The 26,798-nt window shown below is 35.6% G+C and overlaps 1 protein-coding gene across 2 annotated transcripts in view; it reads right to left on the minus strand.

Moving 5' to 3' along the window:
* Window positions 1-530: 530 nt before the first annotated feature.
* PPARG (peroxisome proliferator activated receptor gamma) overlaps window positions 531-26,798 on the minus strand; it is a 62,622-nt gene continuing 36,354 nt past the window's right edge. For both annotated transcript variants that reach the window (XM_067303855.1, XM_067303854.1), the window contains exons 4-7: window positions 25,253-25,391; window positions 15,917-16,116; window positions 9,406-9,856; window positions 531-1,372 (exon numbers count right to left, since the gene is read on the minus strand). In XM_067303855.1, coding sequence (XP_067159956.1) covers window positions 1,125-1,372; window positions 9,406-9,856; window positions 15,917-16,116; window positions 25,253-25,391 — 1,038 coding nt within the window. In that variant the 3' untranslated portion in view covers window positions 531-1,124. The remainder of the gene's footprint in view (window positions 1,373-9,405; window positions 9,857-15,916; window positions 16,117-25,252; window positions 25,392-26,798) is intronic.

Genomic DNA, 26,798 nt, shown 5'->3' on the forward strand with positions numbered 1-26,798 from the left:
TTTGCTCCCAGTGGAAATCTTAGGTAACATTATAGGGAAACATATATTAAAAAACCTAACAATCTTAACAGCAGTGAACATCTCTAAGCATTCTTGTTCCCAGTGATAAACAATGATAGCTCAGGTCAAACTAACAGAGTGGGGCTTCTACTACAGGTTTGTGTTTTTCAAGAATGAATTCAAACCTGGCTTCTGTTTAAGAGGAGTCACTCTATTCCAATTCTTCGTGACATTTCTGGCTGATATGTTTGTCAGTGATAGTTCATCAAATAATTTGGGAAGGTCTCAGGCCAAGTGGAATAGTCTGAACCTATTCGAAGTACAAACTTACCAGGGTGGCCAAAAGCTGCATTAGCCCTGGCTGCTGGGGCACGTGCGTTCCAGGCCGTGGGGGCAGCACCACCACGCAGGCCGCTGCTCCGCCTGCCTCGGACTTGCACTGAGCACAGTAATTGAAAAGACTCAGCTTCCTAAGAGTGATGAGCAGTGCACATTCCTGACTTAATTAATTCTTGAAATGGAGTCTAGATTTTGGGTTTGCCCACAAATGATGGGCCTAATTCTCACTTACACTTACCTCTTTACAAAGGTCTATTAATGTAAAATTATATTACGGTAGGCATAAATATTATCTGACCTGACACATCTAACTTTTGCCTTTTAGGCTGTCATAGGAAGTTGCACTAATTTGTGATTCAATTTTATTCTTATTTGGCTGCTGCCTTAGGGGGCACAGAATCAAACATAATACTTAAAATGTTTCCCTAGAAATGTTTACGGAAAAAGATTTTTATTTTTCAGTTGAAAATTTAACTGCATGCTTAACCAACTTCAGTGAAGCTTCAATCATTCTGGACAAGCAATTTTAAGAAATAAGATAGTTTAAAAAATTAATTCTGAAAATACTGCCAGCAATTTCATGATATAGATATTTTTAATATTAAAAGTAAATTGTAAATGTGTCTTTATAAACAATATGCATAAAATAGATCTACTATACTAAGCCCTCTCTTTTTTAAATGCTGTTTCACAGTAATTTCTTAGGTATGCAATGTTTTCCCTCAAAGAAATAGTGCAATCTGAAGAACATACATTATGTCAGCGGATTAGAACTACTATGGTCATTAATATAAGTCTTTATAGATTTCTTGTAGGAGTGGATGAAGACTCATATCTGTCTCCGTTTTCTTTATTATTTGCAACAGCTGCACATGTTCCGTTACAATCTGTCTGAGGTCCGTCATTTTCTGAAGCAACTTTGCAAACAGCTGTGATGATTCTGGATGATTCAGCTTTAGCTGGAGCTCCAAAGCTTGCAACAGATTGTCTTGTATATCTTCAATGGGCTTCACATTTAACAAACCTGGGCGATCTAGAAAAAATATCGGGAGTTGTAAGTTTATGAAGAATGTAGAAACACCAATCTCATTTATTAATTTTCTAAAGATTTCTTAATATATTAAGCATTTACATACACTGATATAGAGGTAGGTTTATACAGTACTACAATGCTTTTCCACAGTAAAGTTGTTTATGTAAACGAAGAGTGAGATATACTGGGAGGACAAGAAGTCTGTATTCGGTAATTCACTTTTGGAAAATCAGCATATACACAGATGGATTTAGATATAGTTGCTACCATTAAGAATGTTTCCTACCAAGGTCGATTCTAACATATCAAAATAAAGAAAGCAAAACCTCAGCTTCTGTGAGAGACATATTCCAGGACTGAAGATAGAACCGGGCCAACACAGTCACAGTTCTAACCTGTGAAACTTAAAAATCACAGGTTCAGTTCTTCTCCACATCCAGCTTCCAGCAGCTGTTAAGAAATCTCATGATCACTTTTAGCATCAACTTATCACCTTAGCTGCAGACATTTATGGCAGTGGGCGACTGACAGATATGGCTTGTTTAGAAAATGCCTTTTCTGGGCTCATGCCAATGGCGAGTTCTCCTCCATGAGGGGGAATATGGGCTGGATGTTTACAACCACAGCCAGCTACTTGCACTGCCACAGCTGTCAAAGAGGCCAGGATTATCTTTGGAATATCTTATTCTTTGGAAAGAAGCAAAATCTTTCTTCTTTCACAAGTATTATCTTTCATAATAATAGTTCTGTTATATCTCCCTGCCCTCAAACTTCTTTTTCAGTGGTTGCCATTATTATTTAACAATTCAAGACTTTTTTTTCTAACTTTAGGTAATAAATTATTTGATTCTACAGCCATGAAAGTTAAACAATGCTGCTAAAGATTATCATTAAACCGTCACATTTGATAATGGCTGCCAGTAATTTGTTACTGCTTTGCTTGCTAACCTACTTTATACTGGGTAAGGCATTTGATAATCAAAATACTATGTGACAAAACAGAAGTTAATAATTTAAATAAAATTTGCAGCAGAGCAATGAAATTAATCTCACAAGTTGATCAGTAAAAAGCAGTGCCTATAACCAGCCTTAAATTATTTCCATTTGGCAATATCTCCATTTTAGAAAGGCCAGCTGGCCAACTCCCTAGGTTTAGTGTCAGCGAGGCAGCTGGCTGATGCTGGTACTGGCTAATGAAATACTCATTTAAAGAACAATAGGATAGTACATTACTAGTGCTATGGGAAAAAAACTTTTCATTCATCCACTTCATTTCTCTTTTGTTTTTATAATATTCCCAAAGTTTAGGCTTTTATCAATGTGTTAGTTTTAGCTGCCAGAGAAACTGAAACTGATGTAGCTGCTTGTTACATCTGGGGAAATGCCTGTAGAAGATGCGTGACACTGATGTCAAGCTCTGCTTGTGTTGCTGCAATCTGAAACCAGAAGAAGATGCATAATCCTGGCTGTGCTATGCACTAAAGCTGTATTTACCAGGACAGCTATAGATGTGCAGCTTCAACAGCTGCAGTTGTGGAGCTAGGCTTTCTGGGGTAAACAAAGTATTAAAAGCATGGAGATAAAGCCATTTTTTTCAGAAGGGCAAAACATCTGTAAATCTGGACTTTCAATTATTCTGCCAATCTAGACTCTGAAGTAAGTTATGGCAATCTCAGAATAGTAATATATGTGTATATGATAGCACAAATTTCAAATTAGCGCTAGGGCTAACCATGATTCCCTCTGGGTCCCAACAAATGGAAAACAGCAGTATCCAAGCTATAGAAGTTTTCCTATTTTCTTCCTCTGCCTCATCTGGAACATCATTTCCAGTCCATTCAGCCCTGTTCAGCCATTATGGTTCAAAGTATAACTGGATGCACAGAAAGGCTATTAAGATCATAGCAATGATAGCCTTTTTTTTTTTTTTTTTAAGAAGAAACTAAGCCTGGCTTGTTTTGTTTAGTAGAATGAAAGCTGGGAGAAGGCAAAATTCTTTATAAATACATGGGATTGAACTTCGAGGAGAAAGAATTGCTGTTTAAACTAAAAGGCAATGTTGGCATGGGAACAGATGCGTAGGAGAAAGCAGCTAACTCTCAAAGCAATGAGGTTTGGGGATAGTTTTTCAGAAGTAGGAAAGATGGCAAGTTTGAATATGAAGCTTGATATTTGCCTGATTGCAGTTTTATGATGTGACTGCTTTCATTTATAGGTGACTGGCCTCAGTGACCCAAGATACCTCTTTCTATTTGATGTTTCATGCTAGTAAGCTGTGCTTGTCTTCCAGAGATCACTTGTTTATATACCATTCAACTTAAAATACCATAAAATACTTGGTGGTTCAGAAAGTCTACAAGTAAAAATACGCAAGCAGAAAACCATCTCCAAACAAACAGCTCCTTTTTATTAATTTCCTTTGGCCATATTATCAAGGCATTTTTTAAAAGTACGTAGAGGATTTTTGATAAATTGTACAGATTTATTCTTAGATTACCTAAATACATGTTCTGCAAATTATAATTCCTTTCATTACATGTTTCAGAAACTTCTCAAGTTTCAGTACTTCAGAGCTGTTAACAGTTTTGGCTATGGGTTGTGATAGCTTTAAATTGTACTTCTGTGCTGCGGATGAACTCTGAACCAGCTGGGTATGACTCAGTGTACAGCGATATAAAAATCAAAAAGCACAAAGACTGTGGCCTTGATTTCCTCTGAGATTAATCTCCATTCTCCCCCTGCTTCTTTTATGGTGGGAATTTTCTGGGTTGGAGTTTTTCAGAAGTGAAACCCAAAGCAAACGTTGTGCTCCCCTGTGCAACTTTGCGAGTCCAGGAGGCAAACGCAGGACACTGGTACTAAGCCTGGAGCAGAGCTAGGAGCCCCCAGGATCTGGGCTCCCAAGGTCAACCGAAGGTCAGTGGGAATTAAGCGCCTAACTTCCTTAAGCAACTTTGCAAAGCCCAGTCTAATGGTTTTATAATGACCTGGTGGAACTGGAGTCAGAGAAGATGACCATGACAAAAGCCTAGGAGATCATAAAATGCTATTTTTAAATAAGCCAATTCAAGAGGAAGGAAAATTCCCATTGAAGGCATGAGAGATTTTTCATGAATGAGAACTTCAGGATATGGACATTAATTTTTGGCTGTTGACAGTTTGCTATGCTTTCTGAGGAAAAATTTCTGACAGAGGAAAACGCTGTTTCTGTTCCAAAAAACATATTTAAATCAAAAAAAAAGAAAAAAAAAGAAAGAGAAATAAGAGGCAAAAGCTTTAACACAGAGGTGTTATGGTAAATTTCAAGTTGTTCAGATGCTTTTAAATACATGTGGGTAGCAAGCGGTGTATTTTGTGCAGTAATGTAGTAGGAAGAGGGAGAAAATGTAAGGAGCTTGAGGTAGATATGACTTGTGGAAAAAAGATACAAGGGAAATGGTTAACAGCAAGCCTTGAGAAAAATGTAGATAGAGAATAGGAAGAAACTGAAATGGGAGAGAACTAGATGAGACTCTGTGGTGGGGCCTTTGAAGAGGCTAAGTATCTAATACAGTGTTAGAAAGCTCACAGAGAAAACAGCAAAGGGAACTGATGAGGAAAGTGAGAGACAAAGACAAATGAGTTCTACTTCAACATTTTTATAATAAAATGAAATTAGGTACAGAAGGCCAAGGACAGAGGGTTGGCATTACTAAGGTGAGAAATCACCAAGAGTGAATTGGTCACCGCTTTTAAGGTTCTCTGACACAGAAGACTGCTTATGAAAGGGTGGTTTTTTTCCACCATGTGTGCTATTTGCTACCTGCCTTTTACCCATTCAGACAATGCTACTGGAGTATCACATTTCCCTTTTTATTATTACTTTTCTTCATTCGGTTTTTCTTTAGGTTTTCATCTATTGCCATATGGCTGTTTCATTTGATTTGAAAATTATGCAGAAAGCTGCTTAAAACTATATGAGAAAATGTTCACAGCAACTGGGAAAGGCTAATAGCCCCTTACTTTGAGCGTCAATGGTCTGGCTTTGTATAAACTGATGTTCTTTGCTATCTTGGGGAAAATTATTTTGTTTACTTATTTACAGATTCGGATGCTTCTTTCATGTTTCTAATGTTAGCTACAACTTTTGTTGTTCCTCACAACTGAAACTGCCCTCTGCATACCTTTATGCCTACCTTTACATTTTACTATCTTTGATTAAGTTTATTTCGCATTTAAATACACATTGCAAAATCATAGCGTGATAAAACAGGCAAAGATATGGCTGACTGAACAACTGTACTCCTTCTTCTGCTGAGGCAGATATGACTCAGCGGTTTGGGTTTTTCTTACAAGACTGTCACATGGACTGTAGTCATCAGGATTTTGGTTCAAAGCCCACAGCGGTTATCTGCAGTTCTCGGTTAGATCAGGAAGCATGTCTTTGTTCTAGCAGGATTGCTAGAACAGGACTTGTGCAGCAGTCAAATCCAAACTATTTCGTGGTACTATTCAGTGATGAAACTTTAAATTTTTCCTATCTCAGATTGCAGAAAATTATTGAATATGGTGTTTAAATAGCAGCAGTTATTCAGGACTCAAGATTTACTGTAAAGCACACACTCAGAAACCAGAAAAAGTGAATACAGAAGCAGGTATGAATTTAAATTACAGGTCTGACTGCATGTTGATTAACAGAGTCTAGGTCTTTACAGTTATAGCCTGCTACAGTGTATTAAGCTAAATTCCCAAACACCAATATATCCTAAACACTTCAGAAGATAAAGTACGCGGAGGAGTTCAGGTCCATCTATACTATGTAAAGATGCTACAAAATGACCTTTTGAACTTTCTCTTTATTTGACTACAACTTTTTGAGTGAGTTTGCTCTATTTCTAAAGTGGATTAAGCTCAATTAGGCTTGGAGTATTATCTTTCCTCCCCTAACACAGATATCCACATTGTTGTTCTCAAATGTTATGACAGACTTTTTTTCAGCTCAGCCATATATAATATTTAAGAAGCTTCAGATTCTTTAACATGTATATCATGGCACTCACTACTGGCTTAGGATATGTCTCTGTGGCACAGAGGAATGCAACAGAGAGGAAGATATCTCCTTGAAAAAAGTTTTCCAAATCTCATTTTACCAAAACATATTTTTCAAAGTTCCTCTAACTAAGAGAATGTTGTAATGAGAGTTTTGCATTGTTGATAACGGGTTAAAGTATTTCTTTGGTAAGAAGAAGATAATATCCAACTGCTCACAGAAAACAACTCTGCCTCCTCAGCATTATTTTCAGAATACTAGATTTTTTTGGCATTTTAAGTACTGTTTTAAAGCAAAATGTACAGTGATTAAGAACAACTCTTCAGCTTTATAATAATGGACTCAAAGCAACATTTGGAATCATTGGGACTGAATGAGGCTGCACTCAGCAGCTCAGAAAAAATTAAACAATTGACTATGGAAGTGGGAGTACTTTCATTTTGTTGCCATTACAGTTAATCTGCCAGTTTCTTGTTATTGTTATATGGGCATTTTGCCTTTTAACATATAATGCAAAAGCAACTATTTCAGTATCAAAAGGTTGAACTGTTTTACAGGATTTGTGGCAAATTCCAAGCATGTATTTCACAATGAAAAGCTTTTCCCATGTAGTGTTCCAGCTGGAATTCTCTTTCTCTTCTCTCTTCTCCTCTTTAAAACTGCGTAAGAGGTAGCACTCATGGAGAGAGCATAACTAACATCATTCCCTGGGCAGTGACAGATTCACTTAGAGTCAGCGCATCCGGCTAGGGTAGTTTTGTGAGTTTCTAAGTGTCCTTAATAGCTGGTTTTCTTTTTAGGATATTTGTACAGAGGATTTCTTCAAGTTACTTAAATATCACAGTATTCATGGAGCTAGTAAAGTCTTTGAAGTAGTATGTATTACTTTAGAAATCCTATTTTCAGTGACATTGACCTATTTCTTCAAAATTCAGATAGCTCTTAGTGAAATACCAACAAAAGCATCCAAAGCATCTGAAAAGCAGGATCTCAGTTCCATACCACATTAAGATTTTGTAGTCCTTCAGGATGCATACAGTTCAATATATTTTGTAGAATCTGACTCTGCAACTAAATGAGGAAAGTCATTCCCAAACTGGCAGCAAAGTTTAATTGTTTTCAAAATATATCTCAATTTTTACAAATAACCATCCTCCTCATTTGAAAAGGAAGCTCTGAATACAGATAGTAAGAGATCTTTTTTATCAAGAAATTAAAGGATTTTTCTAGAAAAAGGACTCATTTATAATTAGGGATTCAATTGGCTTCATAATTATTTAAGAACTATCTAGTAAATTCAGGTAATTTTTTAAATGAATCTCTGTTTTCAAATTATTCTTAAAAAATACTTGTTGATAAATCTCATTCAGAGAAATCTTTTTTTTTCTTGTGGAACATTGTCCTCCTGAGATCTAAAATGTAAGATTACTTACATCATACCTATTTCCTCTAATATAAACCAAACATCACTGAAGTATAGCAGACCTAGCTTTGCAGATTATGATTTCCCTTTTTTCAATTAGGATTGGATTTTGAGGGGTCTGTTTCTCATCTATTAAATTTTCATTATATTAGAAAATGCAAAATATTGGCATGCTTTGTGTAATGCTCTAATAGGCTTGTATAATTTCTCCTCCCCCATCAAAGCCAACCAAAAATATACTAGTAACATATTTTCTGTTTTTGAATTAATTCAGAGTCCTCAGGGATCATTTTGTTTAAATTCTTGCTCAAGAAAAGGTCTTCTGAGAAGAGCTATACTTGTTTGAAGTGGATTTAGCTAGTCTAATAAATCATGTTGTGTTACTACATTTTTACTGAATGAAACTCAATGCCAGAAGTAATTTTGTGTGAATTTAAATGTACAACAAGCTATATGTAACGATGCACACTAAATAAAATGTTTGATTTTAGAACAATAGCATGTGGTTGTTTTGTGTTTTGTTTGATTGTGTGAACATAATTTAATAAAGAAATACTCTGCATTGCTCTGTGGAGGATCTGAATTCAGAAAATTCAGCACATTCCTCCCATTGACATCTACAGCACAATTCTAAGCCAAAGTACACACAGATCGGTTGGGTAAAATTTTCTTTGTGCAGCATCACTGAAGTTGATAGGATTGGCTAAAGTAAAAGAACTTCAGTCTGACCTGGAATGTGTATCTGATATCTCAGCTTCTTGGTAGAAAGGTTTCCAAGTGAACTAAATCTGGATAGCAGCCTGCTAATTCGCAAAATATAATAGCTATGCCACCTCAGAATCAGCTAGAACACACTGACTGTCTCCAAGAAAAGCTGAAAATTTAGTGTCTTTTTTAATGCAGGGTTAGAATTTGTGTAGTCTGATACCTTAGCCTTAAGATTTATACTTCCCTAAAAGCATAAGGCAGAAGCATAAATACGAACATAGCAGCTTAGGAAAAGTGAACAGAGCAGAGGATGCTTGTTTTTTGTCAGGCATTAGGAAGCCATCGTTTTTCCGAGTAACACATTCTTTTTTTTTTCCTTTTAAAGGCAAAACCCCCTTGTTTGAATTAAAGAAAACCAAAAACCATCACAATCCTGTAAGCCAAATGCCACGTATATTTTGAAATAGTTATGGAATCAAAAGTTATTTACGTACAATTAACAAGCCACACAATAAAATTGTAGGCTTAAAAAATCCTCATTGCAGTAGTTTAACTTTCAGATGCCCTTGCCAGTGAAATTCCACCCTTCCTGTTTTCAGAAAGATAGTCCTGATTTTGTTTTCTAATTAAATGAACTGCTGATTCAGCAGGCATTTCCAGCTCCATCAGTAATATCAGGTTGTTTACATTTTCACTTGCTGCCTCAAACTGAAAAAGGGGCAACCAACATCAAGAAAGCTGAAAGCTTATCAAAAGCTACATGTAAACAAACTCAGCCGTGTCCCTTAGTGCTGAGCTCTTTCCTGTTTGGAGAGGAATTAAAAGTGTCAATTATGTTTTTTCAAATATTATATTAAATAAGACAGCACTTACCTCCACTTAGTATAATGACAGCTATAAATATTGCCAGGTCGCTGTCATCTAATTCCAGTGCATTGAACTTCACAGCAAACTCAAACTTGGGCTCCATAAAGTCACAAAAAGGTTTTCTCAGGCTCTTCAGAAACTCCCGTGTCATGAATCCTTGTCCATCAGATATAAGAACTCCATCTTTATTCATGAGGGAAGCCAAGAGAGTATATATGATCTCATGGACACCATATTTCAGGAGTGTTACTTGATCATTCAGGTCAAGATTCACAAAACCTGGAATGTTCTTGGCGAACTCAGTGATCTCCTGTACTGCCTCCACCGAGCGAAACTGGCACCTCTGGAAAATGCGGATCGCCACCTCTTTGTTCTGCTCCTGCAGCGGAGACGCGTGCTTGCACTTGATCTGATCTTCTCCCATCATTAAAGAGTTCATGTCATAAATAACAAACGGCTAAAAACAAAAAGGAAAATACAATTTACTTTCACGTTCTCTCTATCAACATTTGACTTCTCAAGACTGGAGTAGCGTACCGTGGCATAACTCATCAGAAAACACTTAGAAATACACAGACAGTGTATCTAGGGTAGTTGCTTTGGGGCTCAATCTTCATAAATCTATTAAAGAAAATATCCACACAAAGCCAAAATGATTTACAGAAAGGACAAGCAGATCCTAAAGATTTCTCATACTTTCTGTGAATCCACATCCTAAAACACAGGACTTCAGAGGATACTTTTTTAAATAATTCAGGAGCATATGGAACTAATTTTTTTAAATATTCTTTTTTTTATTTTACCATTTTTATTTCATTTTACAAAAGTTCTATAATACCAGTGTTCAGTTTGGAATGTTTATTAATAAAAGATAAATGTTATTCCTTTTACCTAAATTTTAATGGCTTATATCAAATTGAATCTAGCAAGGATACATATGAGTGTTTGTACTTCTGATGATACAATTCCTTTTTTACAGAAAGATATGGTATATTCACATTTTGATTTCCTCACATGCTGTCATGTTCATTTCAAGTTCTATCCTTCTAGAAAGTACTGCCAGTAACATAGACTCTTTGTCATTGATAATCTGATAAATTATACCTTTTGCTGCTAATTCCTTTAAATATAATGAAGTTAGGAAACAGTTAAATGCAAACAACTTGTCAATGGAAGCAAAACACAAATACCACAACACAAACTAGAGCAGCACAATTGAGAACGCAAGAATGAGTCTGACTGTGAAATAAACTCAACTGGAATAAATCAATTTTGAAAACAGTTTAGAAAAACTAATGCCAGGAAAACTTTTGTTAGGATCTGGAAACAATCTATTTCAGAATATGCACAACAAGCCTCTGGTTTTAAAGAAGTGGTTAAGTGAAGATTTTTTGAATTTATCTGAAGAATCTTTTCCTTAGAAGACAAATGACTAAATAGTTCATTGCTGCCCTGAAAAAATAACTACTGATTTTAAATGGCTTGTTCACATACTTGATTAATTAGTTAAAATGTAAGAAGGAATTCTGTACCAACAAGTAGATTAGGTTTTTCTTTTTAAGAAAAATGCATTTTTAATTGTTGCTTTTCACCCAGGAAACTTTGACTATTTTCTTTCTAGTGGTGTATAAAAAGTTAGTCAGCTATCTTCGGTGTCATGTCAATGGTGCAGGAAATGGAAATCCAAAATGGATAGTAATGTTTCAACAACTGAAGTTCTAGATAGGTAGCCAGATACAAAGCAAAATAACATAAATAATAATAACAACCATGATGTTACATATTTTGTTATTTTCCAAATTCTAGAGACATTAAAGTTTTCTTTACATTCTGTATACTATGCACAAAAGTTCTATAGAAAAAACTTTAGATTCCCATGCAAATATACAATATCAAACTCGATCTTTTGAAATAGGCCTTGTGAATCGTACATACTTTCAATAGAATATATTGGTCTTTAGTGAGAAAATCTTGGTATTTCTTTGACAGTATTTACAAAATAGTGCAAATTTTAATTCCTGTGCAGTGACATTTTAGTTTTCCCATAGAAAAAAAAAAGGCAATGCTTTTTGAGAAGGATCTGTATGTCTATTAACAATCCTATCAATGTTTCAGTCATCAGGAGAATTAAGAAATAGAAATAAGGTGGCTGAGATTGTAGATACTGGCCACAAATAAGCACATTATCTCATTTGGTTACATCTCTGATCACAGATTCTAATGCCTTATTCATGTAGGTGCTCATTCTTAAGGTTTTATATTCACTATAAGCTGCGGAAGAAATACAAAAATAACCCATGCCTTTCTATAAGTAGTCTGTGGTCCTCTCCTATATGATCAGCTTTGGAAAACACCTAAAATTCATTTCCAAATTTGTTAAACCAGTTTTGAAGTCTATTCAGTGCTAAATTGATATGGAACGCTTAAAACTGGAAATAGCTATTTTCTTTCAAGTCCAGTGGTGCCTTCTGTAGAGGATATTGCCCACAAATGCTTGTCACAACCCACCAGCTAGAGGTTACTACTCCCCTAGTTCTGCAGATGGGATTGTGAAAGTGTTCCCTCATCCGTTTCAGGCAAAGTCGATCACAGAGCTCATACCGCTTTCACTAGAGAAAGGGAGGCCTGACAGCTGACATAGTTTTGTCTTTAACTGATACAGCTGCTTGCAAAACAAATGTCTATCTGTGAACTGAAATAACAGTGTCCACACAGGAGGATACCATTTTAACTATTTCTGTTTTCAAACTGGTTTAGTTAAATCAGTTCACTATTCTGCTGCCTACAAGACCAACAAGACTAGTGCTGCACTTTCAAAGTAACCCCAGGCACCTGTAGCTCCAGCCCATGAGTTTCAGTTAAATACAGTGAGAGGTGACACTAATTTTTGCCCCTGCACTAGCATTGCAGTCTTTTAAAAGGTGGAGATGTACGAAACTGGAAGCCAGAAGGATCGGCACAGGTATTTTTCAGATGCCATGCTGTTTTGGCAACAGAAAAGCATTTTATATACATGCGTGTATATGTATATGCATGTATATACATATGCATATGTAAATGGATGGAATAAAGAGACAGAGCAGCCTTCTAAAATGCACATTTTACTACTGGTAGGTCATTCCTTTTTATTCTTTCTAGAAAATCTTAAGTGGAAGCATCAAATTCAAGAAAAATTCAGATCATCTGTTTTGTGCTGGTACATGTGCTTCGGGATGAATATATTATACCACCAGGATTCAGCTTGACATTTGAAGATGAAAATGAAGGAAAGCTCAAACTAGCTAAAGAAAATCTTGAATATAAAGATTCAGATGAGCTTTGTGACTTGAATCATATACCAAAAGAGCACTGCATATCCCAGAAGAGGACTGGTTACTTAGTAATTTTAGTTTTGACACACTGACTTAGCATATCCAATCATTTTCACTTGATGCAGATGATACTGCAATTAAAAAAGAACATAAATTTAAACTGTGCCCATAGTAAACAGTTTGATATTCCAGAGTACAAAGTCCTTTACAGTTCAAATAACATAAAGTTGTAACCATTATATATGGACTGAGTGCATCCACTCTTTCACTGATAATTTTTTTAAAGATTTGAAAATTTGCAGCAATGAAAAATTGACTTCTCTATGTATGCAATGTTTTATTGATAAATTCTAATCTGGAAAAGTTTTTAAATGTTCAATAAACAAGCAGAACATCACTGATGGCATACTATATATACACTGTATGAGGATTGTATTAGTGCAGCTTTCAGACATGACCAAGTTATGTACTGAGCCCAGACATTCGTTAACCACTCGGCACAGCAGAGCAGCGAAATGCATGCAAATTCACAGAATCTTGAAGAACAAGAACAGGATTTGTAGACTTACTTGGGAGCTCAGAAAGAAACTTTCCAGATTTCTAAACACAAGTGTGGGAAAACTGAAGATGAGAGCATTTGTAGGTAATCCTGCCTAAATTTATATTACATTCCAGGGCATGCTAGGACAGGAGGTTAGAAATTTAGGTCCTGATCCTGAAAATTTGTATATAATTAACTTCCCAAACAAATAATTTCCAGAATTACTCTGTTGTTCTCAAGACAGGAAAACTTTTGTGTATATAACTGTTTACAGACTCATGATTGCAGTCAGTTCTTTTCCAGTCAATCTAAATGTTACATTGACAGTTGCTTGATTTTCAGTGCGTTAAATTAATTAGATTGAGATACTGATGTGAAGTGTCTGATGCTATTGCAATGCTCAATACAGAAATTAAAGAATATATTAGGTCAATTTCTGCACTATGGCATAAGATAAGCAGCATTTACAGAATTTAGTCTATCGATTTTACATGGATGCAATTTGTGTGTGTATATATATGCACACACATGTAATCATGGTTCTCTTGATGAGGCAGAAACTTACAATCAATTTTATATCAAGGAATTCTAGAAAATTTAAGTTGGAAAAAAAGTTCCCAGAGTTTTCTCTTCAAATAAATCTTTTGGTTGAAGAATACTACTGTATAATTTGACTGAGTCTGCAAGGAGATAGACAGCACCAGAAGCTTATTTCTCATGATGATCACACAAATTATTTTCATTTATTGCCAACTAAATAGATTAATCTAATTTCAAGACAGGTATAAACCACCCCATTTATCATAGTGGACATTAACTCTGAAACCTGGTAATTTTAATGCCAATACTATGAACTGATTTACTTCTGGCTAACTTACCATAAAATCTTGGAAGATACTCTTATCTACTGTTAATGAATATAGTGATAGTTGTGGGATAAGGAAGCAGGCAATCAGGTTAGCTTCTTCATATTCAGATTTAAAGAATCCATTACTATAAGCAATAGAGTCTCTTAGCACAGTCATTTTTCATCTGAATAAAGAAATTTCCTTGCAATTTCCTTTCAATGTGAATTCTCCTATTATGTATAAAATATATTATAAAAAAGGGGAAGAGTCCTTTGGGGGTTCTGTCTGTGCTTCCTGCTCAAATGATAAAAAGTCTGCTTTTCTTCTGGCTGTGACACTCACTTAGCGGATGTATTTCTTGTGCCTGATTAGTGCTCATCTATGACTCTTCTCTTCTTCCCTCCCTTTCCCTCTGTCAATCCCATCGCAGATCACTGGGGCACAGTATGAAGCTTATGAGAAAGAGGGAGCAGTACAGCTCTACATTGACACAGTGGCAGCTGCAGAAAGAAGGAACGGACCCACTGGTGACAAATTTTTAGGATGAAGGACAGTAAACAACATATATACTAATACATCTCACATTTATTCTGATTCCCAATGCAGGTGCATAATTATTGGGAACACCATTAAAGAAAACTGAACTGCTGTATCAGTTCTTTCCCAGTAAGCTGTGTTTCTGAGGCAAACTGAGGAAAGACTCTGAAAAAGCAATAACTCTCAAGTGGACTTAGCATATCAGCTTTCCACAGAATGGATAAGCTGTGCTAGTTCAATCTTTATATACTCCATGGCGAGCAGTTACTCCAATTGAAAGTGTCAACCACATTTCAAGGTTTTGTGCGAGGACTGCAGCCAAATTTGGGGCAACATTCAAATATGATTTGAACTGCCTTTGCAGTATAGACATGCCCTTAGAAAGACAGCCCCAAGAAAAGCACAATTCTTTCCTATCTTTGAAATTATTAAAGAAAATAAAATACACTGTCTCTGTTGTAACCCTGACAAATTTCTGCCAATCAGCCTAAAAAACGTATCAAATTAAGCTGTTTTGATATTTAGGTATTTTGATATTATAACAGCTGAAAAAGCTGTTTTGATATTTAGGTATTAAAACAGTGATAAAATTATAACCTAGTATAATTAACAGAACTTACTTATCCTCCTTCCCACTGATACAGTAGGCTGTAAAGTATTGCAAATGAAGAGTCCAAAGGAACCCACAAATACGCATATCTCTACTCCTAACTTTTAAAAGATTATTTTGTAATACATTCTCCTAAAATTCAAGTTGCATGAACACAGGATACTGAACTGATCCAAAATAACCAGATTCAAAGGAAGTCATCAGAGCATCCCAAGAACAAGCATCATAGTTAAGGCTAGCATTGGTACTGTGAATTGTTTGACACTTATGAAAAAGAATATTCCTTTGGTAATGATAACATGCTATGATATGGATGCCTGAATAGTATGGCACCCAGCTCCTGACAGACAGATCGCCACGCTAAACAGACAGTGTGGAAGATGACCTCTAGTAAAGGAGAAGGAAAACGGGAAGAGTGGATCAGAGAATACAAAAAGGTTAAGATGACCTTCAAATTCTTGTACTGGTTTCAAGTATTTTATTAGGTGAACTTGGAGTTTTTTCAAATAATGTTTACTTATCCTATCTAAAAACATTTCCTGTGTTTCAGACACAGCTTGAAATATGTAACTGCCAACAGCAAAGTTTTTTTTTTTTTTTTTTAAGATGTGTTGTCAATGTGGTAAATCATTTACTCAAAAGGAAAAAAAAAAAAACAGAGGGAACTAACTGATTTGTCTGTCGTCTTTCCTGTCAAGATCGCCCTCGCCTTGGCTTTGGTCAGAGGGAAGGACTTTATGTATGAGTCATACAAATGCTTGGCAAGTGCTCGCAGATCAGCAGATTCAGGGTTTAACTGGTCGATGTCGCTGGAAATCTCTGCCAAGAGCTTCTCCTTCTCCGCTTGTGGCATTCGCCCAAACCTGATGGCTAAAGAAGATGACAAGTCATTACAATTGCTATAGTTGCATCTGAAAATGCATATTTTAGTAGTTTTTTTTCCTGTCACCTTTTATTATGAGCTCTTCAAATTTTCATTAAAACAGTACTCAGGCAAGTAAGAGGAAGACAATTTTCTCCAGTAGTAGAGACAAACAGCTGAAGTGCTTCAGAGAAACGTAAACAGACAAATCTCAAAGAAGAAATCATCTGTGTGCCCAAACAGTAAGATTCCAATATCGCTTGGAAATGCACAACTATTGTCAACTCACCTGACAGTCAAAGTTGGTGAAAATCACTGACTCTACCTCTGAGCTAAATAAAAGGTAAAGAATCGTTAAGATATTAAAGTAGGTTCTGTTGGCTTGAACTTGGAGTGGGAACCACAATTCAGCCTTGTGTGGTTTTGGGCAAATCACCACATGCATCCCAGATACTTCATTTGTTTAGCAACAAGACACCCACATGCCTTGCAGGAATAAATTTCTAAATAGCTCTACAGAACTTAATATAGCAAGTGATATAAAATGTTACCAAAAAAAAAAAAAAAGGAATGAGAGAGAAGGTTATGCAGGGAATAAAAAAGCCAGGGAAGACTGAGTTTTTCATGGTAACGCTATGCGCATGCTGTATCGAAAGAACAGGAAATGTTTCCACCTAATCATATGATCTCACAATTGCTCAATATGAATGTAAGGCAGGCTGTAAAGCTCCTACTTTTACACCTATGCACTAACCAAATTATTATTTATACATATAAGGACTGACTTAGGAAATATTTCAAACAAGCCATCAGGATCAAGACTGTTTTATCATATGATAGTTCTGTAAACAGAATTTATTTTCTTGTAAGAAAACAAAACAGAACATCAAAACAAAAATAGAAGGAAAAAAATAAAAGTTTGCATTTTGGCCTTAGGAGGAAATAAAAATGTTATAAATATTATAAATATTTTTTTAGTGGTTAGTGCTGTTAACATCATACATTGAATGATTATACTAGCGACATTTATTTTGGACAGCATCAGCCACTTTCCTGTTATAAGGATGCTTGCAGTGTGCTGATGGACAAAATGACACTTTCTTCAAGAACAAATAATCCCTTGTCACATTTAGCATTTATTATACTTATTGATCAGTTCTCCTACTTCATGGCTCTAGAAACAAGGTGATTTATTCTTACAAGTGTACTACATTTGCTTTACAGTAAACTTAGTCTGTGAATGACGCATGCTGTATATTTCATATTCCTTTGGATATTCTTCAAGCTTACATGTCAGAATAAAAATCAGCATGGAAGGGAACCTAATTCATCCAGGACAAATTAACACATTCTATTTTTTTTTTCTTTAAAATGTCTTCTGCTTACAATTTCTTCATATGGAAACTCTTGAATAATTGCCAACTGACTTTTTTCTGGATCACTGTCCATGGTATGTATTTTTTTTCTTTCTCATGGGGAACACTAAGTACTCTTAGTCAGCTACTAACAATAATTTCCAGTGAGTCATCATTGTTAAGCCCTCCTCATACCTGAGAGCAAAACATACAAAGAAAAATGAAGAGTTTCACATTAGTTTATATGACACACTATTATGGCTCAAAGAGACTAGCACAATTCTGTAAAGAATTTGTGGATGGATGAATTGTACATAGGATAATGTTAGGGTGCTATAAAAATTTGATTTCAAACAAAAAAACCTTCATATTTATGCTTTGTGTATCCTAAAATAAATTATGAGCATAGTTATACAAGGAATTAATTCAGCTATAAGTACTTCCATGAAGACTACAAATCAAGAGCAGTTTAGTATCTTTATTTTGCAGTTAAAAGAGATTCTATCACTGCTGAGAATTCTTATGTATAGGTAACACAAACCTTCCTTTGAGTTAAAAAAAAATATATTTGATATTATTAAACACATGATACTAATAACTGCATTTTATATATTCTTAAGGATGTCAAATGAATGAAAAAAAAGTATTAAATGAAGTAAATACAGTGAAAACTCACGTTAGAACATTATATAGCATTTACAGATTTTTTTTTTGTGATACTCAAGGGCCTATTTAATAAAAAGAATCAAACTATTGTCAACTTAATAAACTATATTGTTGTATACATACTATAAGAAGTTGTAATAGAAAAAGCAAACATAACTAAAACTGCAGAGTTAAGAAGGTGTTAAAAAGTAATATAACCCATATAAGTGTCAAAAGTTGATTAAAAGTCTGTATCAAACAGTGGAGCTAGATATTTGGGAAATTCATATTTTCATTAAAAGCTATTATGCTCTTTACTAAGCCTGGTTTTGGACTTAAAAACATGTCAGATCTGTGACATTCACAGGATTATAATTAATTTGTCTGTTTTTCAAACGTGCATTTTGCAACAGCTTCACCAAAGCAAAGAATCTTGCAATACTCTGATGGTTTTGATTTGGTTCTTGCCAACAAATTCATCTCATCCTCACCATCTCTTTTTCTGGAGAAGAATTTGCAAACTGAAGACTTGAAGTCTAGCAAGACTTGTCAGACTATTGCAATGAACTTTTCAATCTGAAAAGCAAAGCAAGGCAACTGTTGATGCTTACATAAAGGATCTTTAATAAAAACAGCTATCAGATTTCCCCATGTCAATAAAATGCTGATCACTCTTTGAAACATGTTGAGAGCAATTCAGTAGGATCTGAGGACTTCTTAACACATAATAAACACTTAGCAACTCTAAGAAACATGCCCTTACAGAGATTTCACAGTCCTATCAGGAACTAGGTGCTTTTGGACAGACAAAGTGTTCTGTTACTGTCAGTCACACTTGTAAACCATTATTTTATTTTATATGGAATGCATTTATGGCATTATATGCAATATCTTTATAATATGCTTAAAGTAAATCATGCATCTTTAACAGTCTGGTATGAATCCTATAAGCTCATTCTTTAAGCATACTAACTTTTAAATATTATAGAAATAGAGCTTGACTGAATACCAGTATGAGACATGATTCTGTTGTGGGCCTATTCTCCAGAGTCAGTGTTTGCAGGAGTAAGCTCATAATCTAGAATCTCACTGGCAGAAGACCACCTTTCATCAAGGTTATTTTTACAAACAGGGATAAAAAAGGGACAATCTATTGCTTCCCTTTCCTATGTTTTAATATTAACTTAGTTCTAATATAGTTTATACACTTCCCCAAAGCATTAAAAACAATAGGAATTAATTTTACTTTTTTCCACTATGAAATCCCCAAAGGCCAAAGCCTTTTTATTAATCAATTCCCTACTGGAACATTCTTAATGATCTACCACAGTGTATATACCAGCTACAACACTGACTACTGCAATAGAATTTTTTAATGTAGAGATTTTATTGTTCTTTAGAAATATACAACAGAATGTTACTGAAATGATCGTGGATTTTCAATACTGAGATTGCTTTTTCGTTAGAAGCTAATTAACAAAGCTGTATAATATAAAGAAGAGAAACCAGACTGGGAATGAACACCTTGCTGGAAATTCAAACATGGGTAAATAGATTAGTACCTGTTTTTTTCAAGAACATTCCTACAAGTAAATCTGTTAAAATTGAGGGGATTCTTTGTTTTTTAAAACTTTTAAAACTTATGGTAGTTTTTCACATGATTTTATCTATCTACTGCTGCAAATACTGCCAGTATAGAACAGGCTTAGTTTTAGCTTTGAGTAGAAAATGACAGCATAGCATGCATATTATGTATTCTACATATGTCCTTTGTCTTATACCCTGATTCCTGTGAATAGTCTCTTGTCTTGCAAAGAGTCTCTTGGAAAGTAAATTACAGCATTCATGCTAGCAATTCAGTGTGGCTAAACAGCATATTGTTGGTAGTTCTCTGTTAAAAGTTTACAATAACACTCAGGGTAGAACTTGTAATAAGTGACAACTTATGTTGTGTTCATTTTTCTCATGGAAAATAAAATTAACTGTGGGTATTTGAGAACGATGTTTCTGGTGCGCTTATCTATCCCTGACAAAGGATACCAAATTACCTTTGCAAAATAGGCATGCATTATAAGCCTTACTGCTTATAATATGAAATTATTTCCATTAATGCATAGCTTGCATTGAAGTTCATCTCATGTTTATTTATTGTAAAGTGGTCTAAGTAGATTACTTCTTTTATTTATCACTTATTTATATTTTGCTTGGGATGATGATACTAATTTCCTTGGAAAAGTGCTTTGAGATCGAAGAGTGCATGAAAAGTGCTATAAAAATGAAGTATTATTTATTGCTTTGCTATTTGTTTCAGATGGAATCTCATCTACTTTTTGTTTAGATGTGTTTGAGAACATGCATAATTTTTATATTTATTAAAAAGCCTGTCAATAATCCCTGTGAAAAATTAATGTTAAACCAGAGCATTCTCTTCACTGTGTATAAATTTTATAAATGTGAGCACCTTTATGTATAATCTAATTTAGAGTTAAATCCCACAGGCATGGGGGAAAACTATATCAAATGTACATGAATAAAGCTGCATATAAATTTGCTATGTATTTTCAAGGAATAATTGGCATACGGTTGGCATGGGGCCTCATGATGCCAACTTGCCTATGAAGATCAAATTCCTGATCTGTTTTTAAAACAGGTTATTTTAAATTCCTTCTGTGTAAATGAAAAAGACCACTGCCAAAGATAACATTGAATTATCTAGCAAATCTCTTTGCTAAAATGCTGAGGAGCAGATTACTTTGAAAGAAAATTAGCGTATATGTTTTTATACGGTAAATCAGGATATAAGTATTAACTTCTATTCTTGCTTGCACGCTTGCATTCTGAATTAAGTTATATCTAACAAACAAAGCTTACTCACAGCATAGAAAGCTATTACATCAGCACTAACTCAGTCCAGATTACCTATTTTTATCAAAGAATACACTAGCTAACTAGCTAATCAAGGTAGCAAACCTAGGCTCTCTCTTACTGGCCTAAACCACCCATCATTGGTTTAACAACGGACTTCAGCAGGATTGTCAGCTATCAAATCACGTGTGTATCCATTCAGCAAAACCAAGAAGAGCCACTAATGCCAGAAGTGTTTGCATTTAGCAGACAGGACTAAGTATTCCCCCAAATTAGCGAATTGACTTCACTGAGAGAGGAAATGGATCTTACTGTTTGCTATGCGATATAAATCTTTGGGGTGTATCTTGTTGCCTGCCATCTAAATATTTGACTTCCACAAAACATAATTCAGCAATAATGAAATCTGTTGGGAGCCTCATGGCATCTCATAATATTTTCTCATATTAGTGCATTAAAGCTGCGCTTGGGGTAAAGTTTGTACATGTTTGCTGGCTTCTTTTTGTTAGGTCTTTGTTACACATGTCTGGTTTTTAAAATATTTTTAGGAGATGGCTTGTATGTTTATTAGCCATCTAACATTTCCAAATGTGCTTGTTTCTTTCTAAATGTGTGTTTTTAGGATAGATCAATAGTAGTGGATCTTTCAAGATACATTTTTAAACACTGTCCTGTAAGTAACTATTTCATGGAAAGATGCATCTTGTAGAATTTTTGATGGAATTCATAAATTATAAGACTAAAGTTCCCTAAACAAAAGGTCAAAGCGTATTTTGCATATAATAATTTGTTAATAACCTAAAGTTAGAAAGTTCAGTCAAAAATATTGTTTTTAAAAAAATTTTAAAAAAAGTTTATAATATATCTTCAAAGATTCTTAACACTGCAGCCAAATTTGGGGCAAAATTCAGTTTTGTGGTAGTAGCTTAGCACTTGCCTTTGGGAGAAGTCATTGGCATTTTCTGGGGATTGAGACAAAAGTCAGGGAGAGGTCAGGTACCAGTGGGTTTATGGAAGGAATCTGTGAAATAGCAGTGGGATTTTGGATGAAAGGAGAAATAGGAGGGACCGGTGGTATTTGAAGAGGTTAGGAAGGAAAAGGGAGGATAAGGACAGTCCATAGTGTTTCTGGTGGCTGAGGAAAACTTCAAGGATATGTGGGTCAGCAGCAGGATCTTTACCCTCTTCTGCTTCTCTGTCCACCTCCGTCGTGTGACCCTGGCCTCATCTTCTGTTTCCCTGGAGCAGTCATCTTCCTCACTACTCTGTCTCCTCTCTCCCCCTTCTCCCCCTGCAGCAGGCCCAGCTTGCTTCCTTATCTCCTGGGAGGCTGGGAAGTGATGGGGAAAGGGGAATGGATGAAGGCAGGACATGCAGGGGTGGAAAGGGCAGGGACAAGCCAGAGAGCTGGTATAAGAGATCTGGAAATACGGCTTGTTACTCATGCTGTAAGGATGGAAGGGGTTCAAATGGGAATTTCTTAGCAGCAATAGAAGATTGTGCAAGTTTGGGCATGTGCCTGCAGCTGGAACATCTGACCTCTCTCTCCTTTGGCAGTTATTTCTTTTGCTTACACCTACAGTATGCGCTAAATATCAGTGATATAATACCAGTAGTGAATATAGTAAGATGCTACATGCTACATTATATTCTTTGCTTTTCTGTGTAAAAACGACAGTATGTATCCTTATACTGTGATTCCTTCTAGACTATTCTGTGTAGCACTCTGCCCTTCTGATCATACAGATTATGGACTTTTTGGAGCACAAATGCAACTCTGAGATAGATTACAAAAACTCAATTTCTTTCACTAGAGAACACAACATTGAGCCAGAGTGGATACCTAGCTGAGTTTACTGGAGGCACATGCCCATATTCAGCAATTCAGAGTGCTCCCAGATCTCATAATCAAGACATAGTGCCATGTGTGCTCTTTTTCCCATTACAAGAGTTGGCTTTATATAAATGGTATTTTTAGTAAAAGAGAAAAAAAAAGAATAATTCCTAAATTAAGAGAGCAAACTTCTGCTTCCAGGTACTTCGGAATACAATCTGAGCAACTGAGGGTTAAACACAGACCAGCACTGAGGCTGGAGAAAGAAAGGAAAACAATATCCAAAGCATGAGAACACTACTGTCTTTTCTAACCTCCAGCCATGTGGTATGTAGTATTTATACATAAAAGAATGTGGTTGTAGCTGCTAAGTGTCTCCCTGCATTCCCCTTTTCTGTAAGAGCACTAACTATTCATTTTGCAGTAATATATCTATGCAAATACATAGATTGGAACCCTCAGGCATAAATAATCCACATTCTGATTCCAAGTGTTTAAAATTCAGATAAATTTCACTATCTAAATGGAGGAACTTTCATCTGTAGATGTAACATAAGAATCTGGCTTAGCGTCACCAGCAAATTCCAGAGTTGCATTTCTACATGTGTCTTTACATAGACCTGTGTCTTAAAAGACAAAATTTAGGTCTTTTTTACAAATCTGTTTGTTTATAAATGCTGGAGAGTGCCGTTTCCTAAAATGTAATGCTACCAGAGTAGAAAAAAGGCTAATGCAGGAGCCAGATGCTTGAATATAAACACTCCTAACTCCCTGTTAGGTGAGCTGATGGTGAGAGCCAATGAAAGCTTTCTGGCAAGGCTGGGGGCAAACGGCTTTGGCCTTTCTCCCTCCCTCCTGGGCTTCCCCCTCTTCCCAACACTACGGCCCCTGCTGGTGCCACAGATTCTTCTTTGGCAGTGGCCGAACAGGAAGAAACGGCAGCTGAAACAGAGTCATTTTATAAATTTTACTGGGCCCTTTGCATTGCTGAGCAACGGAGAATGGTCTTGGCCATTCACTTCCCCTTCTTGATAGCCCTGCGCGTGGCTCCCATTGACATGGGTGGAAGCCATGTTGCTAGCTTAGAGAATTTGGCATGCACCTTGAAAACAATAATAATAAACCCCCTGAATTACTATAAAAATACCCACACTAGTATTTCAAAATTAGATTTATTTTTAAGAGTTACTGTTGCATCCCAGGAACTTGAAAACCATATTTTCTATTAGCAAAACATTTCCCATACCAATTTACATTCACTGCATGTATTAACTTCACAAACCACAGTTAAGTTTTCTCTTGGGGACAGCACACTCATTTTTTATATTGAAAATAATGAAAGTCCTAAAAAAACCACAGAGAAATTATTTTCCCAGTCATGTTTGCAATTCTTTACCCTTAGAATTACATAACTCTCTATGTTATGACATTTAATTCCTGTTTTTACTTGACTTTGCCAGAGCAAGGCAGTGAAGAATCTTCATTATGTCTTTCTATCTAAACTTTCATAAATAAGTATTTCCACATGAATTGATAATTTTAAAGTTCAGAGGGACTTTCTTGTTTATTCTATGCAAGACAGCAGTATTGTGCTATGGTTGGTGCTATCTGCTTGCCTACTGTAAAGAAGGTAATCACAGAACCATACACAACGGCATACGCCTTCGCAACCTAAGACCACAACATATACGAAATGGAAACGCTGCTTGCAATTCACAGATGAGAGGGGGTATTCACCTCTGGGTGGTGGAGAGGTCAGAGACAGCGCATAGTACACAGGAATAACAGCTATACACACTATATGAGGAGAGGCCAACAGCTGAATGAGCATGCGCAGAAACACTACACTCCTACTTACCACACATTGGAATTTATGCCCAGATGTGGGTATCCTAGAGAGGAGGAGGACAGTTTAAAACAGTACAGCATATGGCCCATTCATTTACAGTACGCTATGTTCTAATATGTGGAAACTTTAACTTAGTGATGCTAACAATCCTCAATAAGTGTCCTGTGCATCAAATTCAAGTTATTATTATTTACACACTTTGGTAAACACTCTATTTTTCATAATTAAATTTCCCACTTACAGAAAAAGAAATGAACTGAAAAATAACAATTACACTTGTAGTATGTTATGAAGAACAGTCAACAGTGTAATGAGCAAGAATGATGGAGAGTAAAACCAACTCATTCCTTATATTATGTATTATACTGATAAGTGCAGATCTTTACCTATCTGTTTTTTATATTCAAAGTATCATTCAATCATATACAGTCTCCTAAACTCAGAGGCAATCTCTCTGATTCATATTTCTAAACTGTCTAGTGTAAAGCTACAGAAGACTGTGTAAGTTACAGCAGCAAACATACTAATCATATATACATTTCATGTTATTTTTCAGATGAAATATTATTGTTTTAAAATATGCTATCTGCACTTACCATTATGTGACATTCCAACTGCGAGGCATTTCTGAAATCTGCAGTATTGACATTTATTTCTGCTTTTCTTATGGATGCGACAATTAAGATCACACCTGTCATAAATTAGCTTTAATCTGATTGTTCTTCGAAAAAAGCCCTGGAGTAAACATAAAGTCATGTTAAAAAAAAAGATACAAGAAACTGTCAGTGTCACTGTCTCACTTGTCTATACATACAAGGCACATTTCTATATCTACGCTGAACCTAACTTTGTTTTAGACAGATTGCCTAAGGAGGCAAGGCTTGTACCATCTGCATAGCAGTGTGCTCCTGTTCTGATCCTATTAGCCATTTTTGACCCAGTTTGATAGAGGACTAGAAGTCTCAAATAGGTAGGGAAGCTGCGGGGAATCGGGGTTTGAAGGACACTAGGCATGTGACTTGAGAGCACTATGGAGGTGTTGAGCATGAAGAACACTGCGCCATGGGGAGGCAGGCTCTGCTTGTTCCACTGCTCGTGGGTTTGTTATAAGGTGAACAAGAAATTTTCAAAATTTAAAGTTCACTACCCATGTAGGAAAACTTTTACAGATGACAACAAACCAAAGATTCTGCAAAGAGCAGTTTGATAAGAAATGAGATAACAGAATATATGCCTGGAGTGACTGCACACTCCTTAACTTGAACTGGCATTTCATGGGAACGACATTGGAAAGCATGGTTTTTTATTTCTGCACTGTATGTTTTTATATTTACCATCACAGTTCTTTATTGTATGAGATACATGTTGTTTAACTTCCATCTTTACTCATACTCTCCTGTTAGTGACAGTACAGTTGGTTTCCCATCTTCCCTTGCTTTTAATATTAGATCCCAAATAAATAAAAAAGGTTATGGGTGGGTTGTTTATTTAGATTTTGATTCCTAAATAACTGTATTTCTATTTCAAATATTTCACTTCTTTTTTGAGCCTGAGTATGGAGAGGATTTATTTTCCTTCATTTATTCTATTTCTTTGTTTTTGCACAGCGTTGAACTACTTTTGTGACATTTACTTCCGGGATCTATTTTCTAGGTTTTTGTGTTTTCTAGTTTGTCCTCATTGTTTGGATTTTACAGGTTTGCGAAGCACATTGGCACATGAAAAATCCAAACACTTGGTGCCAAACTCATGGTAATTATTGCACAAAGCAATGAAGTCTTATAAGGAGAGAAATCATTATGGGTCATTACAGAAATTCCCAGTTCTGTCTTTTTACAGTTTAAAGATGCTTTCTTAGAGCATTCATAAGTAATTAAGTTTATCCAAATTTATCATAGTTTGTTTGTTGTAACAACTAATTTTTCTCAAAGTTAAAAGCATAATGCTGACACTTGTTTGTATAATTCACTGTGATGTAAGTAATCAAGAGCATGCCTATTGCTTCATAATTCAGTGCTACAAATTTTAGTTAAATCCCAGATTGGGTCTTTACTATTATTTTTCTCAAGATATCAAAAATAGAAAAGACTATGTGAATTCCACTTTAGGAAACTTAAAACTCTGTATAATACTTTTTCTTTG

The sequence above is a fragment of the Apteryx mantelli genome, chromosome 12 (genome assembly GCF_036417845.1).
Source record: "Apteryx mantelli isolate bAptMan1 chromosome 12, bAptMan1.hap1, whole genome shotgun sequence".
In the NCBI taxonomy this organism is placed as follows: domain Eukaryota; kingdom Metazoa; phylum Chordata; class Aves; order Apterygiformes; family Apterygidae; genus Apteryx; species Apteryx mantelli.